Here is a 7,738-nt window from a genome sequence, read left to right on the forward strand (position 1 = left end):
GTAGAGAATACACAAACCTGCTTTATGAGTTTCTGAAAGGGTAAACATAAGTTAAAAAAAAAAATCAGAAATCCTGCTATACACCTTACCGAGCAGCGCGTGTTAATGCGTCTCATGTGTGCCTATTTGTGTTTACGCAGAGTCGTTTAACGAGTTGCTGTTGGAAGACGGGTTAAGTGTTTGGGCCCCAAGCAAAGGGGACTTCAGACGGACGTGGGAGCCCGGCGGAGACTCCGGTGACTTCAAAGTTCCCCAGAGCAATGCCACTCGTTCCAGGTTAGAGGCTTTAAGTGTTTCCAAACACGCTGCAGCTGCACATGCAGCCTGCTACCTGCACACGGGATGTGCTGTGGAGGAAATGATGAATTAAGTCTTGTGTGTTAAGTTTTTTATAAACCGAGTGGTGATCTGTTGTGAAATGCAAAACAACAATAAAGGAACACCTGTGGCTGCAATTTAAATATGAATGTGCCAACCGGAAATTACTCTACCTGTTCAAGTTTTTCTTTAAAAGGAAGATTTTTTTTTATTGATGCATTATTTTAATATAGTTAAACATTATTTTAATACAATAATGTATAACCAGCATTTGTTAAAGCAATAACTATCTTCCAGTTCTATTATTTGATTCCACTTCCTCTAAAATGACAATAACAGACCTCACATGGATTACTTCCAAAATCAGGAACCCAACCAAAGAGCAAATTAGTGACTTAATCGTGTTATCTATCCTGTTTATACATTACCTAGGTCCCTGGTTAAATCACTGTTTCACCTTGAATGTTAATTACACTGTTCCAGTGAAGGAAGCTCTACGCACTAATATTTTAACCATGACTAACCACATTACACCACAAGTATAAACTCTGTGAAGCACGTGGTTCCAAAAGTGTGGTCCTCGGTCCTCCTGCAGTCCTGAAGAGCGACTTCATCATGATTTCCCCCTTCCTAGAGTTATAGCAGAATTGTTAGTTTATGAGGATGGTTGGTTTACTCCCGCACAACAACAACAACAACAACAACAACAACAACAACAACAACAACAACAACAACAAACACCTCCTCAGGCTGGGATCCATGCTCTGATGTGTATCTTGGGAAACATTTGCGCAGATGAATCCTTTTCAGCAATGGACTCTTTGGAAGTAGCCAGTGGGCGCTGACCTTTTCTTCTGAGCAGCCTGCTATTACACCGACCATAGCGCTCATTTGAATAGATGGAAATGGCGTGCGATCGGCTGAGAAAAAGCTAATTTTTCAGGCTGAATGGCTCAGTGTCCCTGGGCTAGGGCGGACCGGGTATAGAGGAGGAGGAGGCGGCGCTGCAGCTCTCAGTGCGGGTTAAACTTTTTCAATAGTCTCCCTAAAGTCGAGCGCTTTGATCCGGCCGCTGCTGGCGCCTAAAAACAACATAACTTGTCTGCCCATTAAGGAGACTGACAAATCGTGACAGATTGTTTATGCTTGGCAATTAGCGACGCAGGCGCTTTCCTGAGAACTGACTACACTGCAAAAAAGCAATCTATTTTCATGTGCTTGATTTTATGAGCCCATTTGAACTCTAAAATCTAATCTTTTTTTAAAATATTAAATCAGAATTCAGTGAGTCATGTTTCCAGTTAAAAGATTCAGTGACATAGCCTATTTTCTACAAGCGACGATAATAATAATTTTTTAAAAAGCCCTCTTTGTGGAGACTGCAGATAATGAGAAGGTACACCGGGTCGTCAGGTAAATCAATGACAGTCCTGGGTTAAATCTCTCCCCGGCTCCACGCTGCCTCCTCCTCCTCCTCCTCCTCCTCCTCCCCCTGCCCCGGCTCCACATCATTTTTGACTTTAATGGATGTAGTCAAAGGAGGAAAAAAAAAATCCAAGTGATCCCTCCCCCCCGAGCCCGATAATTACCCCTAAATGACTGCGAAGGCCGGTGTGTTTCAATCTGATTAGAGCCCCGCAGCCATCAATAAACAGCGCGCAGCAAGAGGTTCATCATACAGAGGGGCAGTAAACTGTTGTGCAATATTCAAGACTCACAAGACATATGGCTGTCTGAGTGAAGCCTGTCAAAAATGTTTGGGTCAGAAAAGTGAGTTATAATACATGGAGGGTAATAATAGAAGAAAATGCACATATAGCCGAAGTTATAAAATGTTAATAACTTAATAGATAATTGGATAATTACACTTTCGGGTTCATACATCAGTTTGTTGTATTTAGTCTTGATGAAACCATGGCCCATTAAGAGTTTGTTGTGTTTATGTTTATCTGAAGTCGTTGAAAAAAGTAACTATTGTTAACTTTCCCACTGAGATTTTGGGGCCAGCCCATCTCGCCCCTGATTGGCCGCCTCTCTCTCCACGCCTGCCTTATTATAGCCCTGCGCTCCAATTTGGTCACATAAACATGAGGATACCGTCACCTTAGGGCGCACCGCTGCAACTTTTCTGTTCCTCTTTCTGCGATCACCCACGAGAGTCACCTCACGATTGTCAGTCGGACCTGTATGGCCCCATCGATCGCCATGTCAGCTTTGACTGCTGGTTTGAAAACCGAAGATCTCCCCTCCCGCTCGGTTCTCGTCGGTAGAGGCGAGAAGCAGACCAGTCTGAGCCCCGCGGAGGACACTGGGAAGCCCAAAGTTGCTATTCTGCCCTTCAGCGTCGAGGCGCTGATGGCTGATAGGAAACCGAGCAGAGAGGTGCATTCACCCGATGCCCCGTCGGTTGCCGGGACGTCCCAAGCGCTGGGAAAGGGCGTACGGATGGGCTCTTTCGGTAGTCTGGATACTTCCGTTCCTGCTATACCCATGAGCTCCTCGTTTTCAGTGGGTGAGCTCATGAACATGCCAGAAGACGTGTTGATTAAACCCGAGAGCCCGGACAGTCAAGAGAGGACTTCATGGATACAAAGCCCTCGTTTTTCTCCTACACCTCCACGTAAGTTCGGTGTCAATGTGGTCTAGATTGTAGAAAAAATAGGGAAGTATAAAAAAAGATGTGCATTTTTATGTACTTAGTCTTTAACATGTTTGGACTCGTGTGGAATATGATCCCTTGCATATTCAACAGTTTTGCATGAGAAGCAAGTGTATTTGTGTTGCGTGCATTTTGCATTACGCATTGCACAATCCGTGGTTTTAAATGAAAACTTTTTGTCATTTACAGGAAGGTTGAGTCCTCCTGCCTGTCCACTGCGAAAACACAAGACGAACAGAAAACCCCGGACCCCCTTCACGACGTCCCAGCTGCTGGCCCTGGAAAGGAAGTTTCGCCAGAAGCAGTACCTTTCCATCGCCGAGCGCGCAGAGTTCTCCAGTTCCCTCAACTTGACGGAGACCCAGGTTAAAATCTGGTTTCAGAACAGGAGAGCCAAAGCCAAGCGACTACAGGAGGCAGAACTTGAAAAACTGAAAATGGCAGCTAAGCCTATGCTGCCTCCAGCATTCGGGATTTCATTTCCTCTCGGTGCGCACGTCCCCGCATCCTACGCAGGGTCGCACCCGTTCCAGAGGCACTCGCTGCCGGTTTCCCCCGTGGGACTGTACGCCGCTCACGTCGGATACAGTATGTACCACCTCGCTTGATAGGGACGGAGGACGAAGGGCACGTGCAGAGGGACACAAGGGGGTTCAGACTACTTTCTGAGGGCCCCAATCGCGAGGGGGTTCTGTGGACAGGTGAGGTGACGCTGTACTAAATAAAGAGGCATCCTGGCGGAGAGCTCACTGTCACATCTTGTCAGGGGGCCAGTTTCCTCCAAACAGACCCCCTTCTGAGGACCTTGAAGTTTATCCACTTCTCTTGACCTCGCCAGTAAGTTCACACACACTGCAAAAATAATCCAACTTCATTAGTCATTTAATCTTGAGTCTTAAATCTGTTTTTTTTGTCAGTGGACCAAATCTGCCAAAGCAGTGAAACAAATTTATAAAGCCAATCAAGAACAAATTGATACATCTTATTTCAGAACAATAAGATGAGACTAAATGACTTAAAGATGGACATTTTTGTGGTGCAGAGGTGGAAAACAACTTAGTGCCTGTAGGCCTATGATATATCACGAATGGACAGTCAAGTATGGACAGCAGGCCGTGTGTCAAAAGCCCACTCCTTCGCCCTCATGCTTGCAGGTAAAAGGGTCATACAGAAAGAGACAATTGCGCAGCTTGACATTTTGCACCAACAAACTAATGTTGGGCTTCCATTGCATCTGTGGGCTGCACTCACACTGCAAACACACACACACACACACACACACGTTTTAAATATTTTTTGCATTCATATCAATGCGTAACTACAGGGGTTACTGATCCAGTGTCAATGAATGCTCTTTGTGAATTTGGAGAACCACAGCATTTGTTTTTTGTTTTTTTGTTTTTTTTTATAACAGCACTGTCTGTTGTTGGAATGATTCCCTTCGGAAGGGATATGTGTACTGTAAAATAATGTATATTTGAAGAATATCCTCATTTATATTATGAATATATTTGTGACATAACTTAACAATAAATTGTTTATTCTTTTTCATTAAGCGGTTGTTCGTTTTGACTGACACTTGCACAAATTTGACTTATTGGAATTATTAAATAAGTTCTACTGCAGAGCGTACAAGTAGGAGAAAATGTGCTGGACAAGAATGTTTTCTTATGTTTAATGAAAATTTTTAAGATAATAATTCATATCTTACAATTCTTTATCTATTTTTAGGTTTAGGCCTGTTGTGAGTTTGGTAACAGGGACGTTTATAAGCAGAAGGGAATAATTATTATATTAAGCATGTAAAAAAAGAGATAAAAAATAGGAATATCAATCAGCTTGACCACAGCATGATTTAAATATTATGCTTTTTGGATTGTCATCGAGATCTTCATGTGACCCACATCTTGACAGTACATGTCCACATTTCCTCAGTTTATCGCCAGTGAATTTCAGCCTCGCAGTGCTGAAGTGCCCTCTGAATTTCAACTTGTCACATGTTATTTGTTGGAATGTATTTCTACAGCTGTTGTCCATTGCTTTGAAGCGACTAACCTAGATTTTGTTGGCGCCAGAAGAGTTTAAGGGGTGGGGATGGGGGGACATATCGACAACCAGTTGCGCGGACTTCAAAACACACCGATAAATATTGGAGATTGGTTCTCGGGGGCTAAATTGCCTGTGAACAACCCACTAGTGTCATTATGGAGTGTTTAGGGTGTAAAATGAGCCAGGTGACACCCCATTATGGAGAACACAGGGTGTTGCAACCTCACATATAAACATGTCACATTCTTGAAGCGCATAAACAACATAAACAAAATATTTAAAGCTCTGATGAGTCATTTTCTGCCATCAGCAGAAGTTAAATGACAAATCAGGGATCAGATAGGGGGGAAATTACAGGCCACTCCACTGCGGCAGTTTTAAAGGCTTTCTCTTGACTTCTCTGCCATTCAGGCAGGGGTTAAATTGGAGTAAAATAATTGCTGTAATGAGCAAAGGCAATCTGCCGCAGACGGAGGCCGGCTCCAGCGAGGCTGTAGCTCCAGGCAAGGCGGAACTTTTATCATTCCTAAAATGTCAACGGGGACTGGGACGGGCAACACTTCTCCTCTCTGCGCTGACAAGCTGCTGTCCTGAACCAGAGCTGTCAGCAAATTACAGAAGCGCACAAACTTTTCAAGAAGAAACTTTTGTTTTCTGACACTAAAATGCAGATTGCTCTAAGGTAGTCGCCTATTAAGTTATTTTAAAATCAGAATATATTCTAAGGGTTACTTTTATTCATAGTGAGGCCATAGTTTATCGCAGATTTATATATTTTTTTGCTGTATTTTGAGTATCTTCCTCAGACAGTCTCCGCTCTATTTTATCCACGGGGCATGAATTAATACATAAGCCGCGACAATAAGTTTCAATCACATGGATGAACGCTCCCCCTGAAAAGAGGAGAAACTTGACACAAAAGAGCCAAAGGGGATCCGTCCTTTCTTTAAACTCTTTCTTTCTTTTGTCCCTGGCTCCCTATCTTGCCAGGAAAACAAAACTCACTAGTTTATATCATCCAAAAGATCACAGGAGGCTGTTTGACTCCATAGTAAAACCCACTGATCTCCAAGAAAGGAAAATGAGTTATTAGAAGTCGCCTAAACAGCGAAGATAAATGAGTAATAAATGATCAGGATGTTCAATAGACCTTTGGACATTTATTCAAACAATTTCAATGATACGTTTAAAGCCTTAAACAGGCTGAATCATTATAAGTTATTTCATAATTTTTGTCAAACAAACCACCACCATCACAACAATGTGAGTATGTGTTATAATCCTTAACATTTTTCAGAAACTAGTGTATTGTTGAAAAAACAGGACTTTTGCAATCACCCAGCTCATAACATTTAGCCTATTATCTATAATGTAGATAATAAATGTTATAGGCTTGATCCCACAGAAATATACATATCTTTATCGCAACACATTTAGCCTGACGTAAATTACAAATTTATTTTCTCCATAAATCTACCTGTTAGAACTGATGTTGCTTCTCTTTTGATGATGTCAGCGGAGACAGCCTGCCGAATTTTTATTATTATTATTATTATTTTTTAACCAAGATAGGAATACATCACGCAGCCTGTATTATCATTATTCATTATTATTTTACCATAAATACGATGACTAGATACATGGGTTAATACAGAAATATATCACATTATTTGCTTATTTACACATAAGATTTGTTACGCATTTTACCATAACTGAGTCCACACATGTCTGCATATTTTACTTTATTTTAAATGATATGTTGATATATGTGCCTGGCTGTTGCGAGTTGTAGGTTCTTCAAGTGAAACTGGTATATTATTCAAAATACAAAATGAATGCAATTCAATTCATATTTGAACTTTTTATAAAAGGATATCACTGTAAGAAAACACAATACACGTCTATTATAACAATTTGAAATGCGGGGAAAATGATCGTATACACCAATTTTAGACCAGAACCTCAAAAATCCACAAAGCAGAAGTTAGTGTCTGTTTATTTCAGAGACCATACCACCACCTTCTGTTCAGAGCCGGAGTAACAACATAACACACTGGCTCTTTCGTTTCCAGAAAAAAAGGTTTAAAGTTTTACCTTTCTAAAGTCACCCTGTTAAAAATCATTTGAAAAGATTTAGGCCTATTAAAACGCAAATGAATGTGCAGGGTGAGGCCTTTTCTATAGTCGACGGCTAATGTGCAAAGTGGATGAATAAACCATGGCGATAATAATTATTTTTAAAATATTTGTGGCAAAAAACAAAACAAATTAAACTTGTAGGAGACCTCCAAATCTTTTTAAATTCTGAGGATGTTGCTGTGAGTTCACCTTTGTCATTTATAACATTTAGAGGCTACAGTTTCTTGCTGAATTGTAAAAAATGTCATCTATTATCATGTAAAAGAGGCAAGGGCAGAGAAAATAATATTCTTATTTTATCTGCACAAAATGTTAACTCTTAGCCCAAATAGAGATGACCTGGGCTAAAATAAAGGCGTTCAAGTAAATTGCATTTTACAATAAAAATAACACCAATTTCCTTCTAGTCTGACCGTATCAATTTGGCTTCACCAGCATTTCTGCATCATGAAACTCCAGGCCTGTACGTTACAGTGGGAGTCCTCTTTCGGTCAGAACTACTACTGTAAATGTTAATAATAATGCAACAATTGTGTTATAAATCAATGTTCAGCCGCCAGCAAACATTTCCCA

The 7,738-nt window shown here is 41.1% G+C and overlaps 1 protein-coding gene across 1 annotated transcript; it reads left to right on the top strand.

Moving 5' to 3' along the window:
* The first annotated feature begins 2,415 nt into the window (after positions 1 to 2,415).
* msx1a (muscle segment homeobox 1a) lies at positions 2,416 to 4,532 on the top strand. Its single transcript, XM_042406877.1, has 2 exons — positions 2,416 to 2,938; positions 3,167 to 4,532. The coding sequence occupies exons 1-2, from the start codon at positions 2,506 to 2,508 to the stop codon at positions 3,583 to 3,585; spliced, it is 852 nt and encodes a 283-aa protein (XP_042262811.1). The 5' UTR covers positions 2,416 to 2,505; the 3' UTR covers positions 3,586 to 4,532.
* The last annotated feature ends 3,206 nt before the right edge of the window (positions 4,533 to 7,738 follow it).

Source organism: Thunnus maccoyii, chromosome 3 (genome assembly GCF_910596095.1).
Source record: "Thunnus maccoyii chromosome 3, fThuMac1.1, whole genome shotgun sequence".
Classification (NCBI taxonomy): domain Eukaryota; kingdom Metazoa; phylum Chordata; class Actinopteri; order Scombriformes; family Scombridae; genus Thunnus; species Thunnus maccoyii.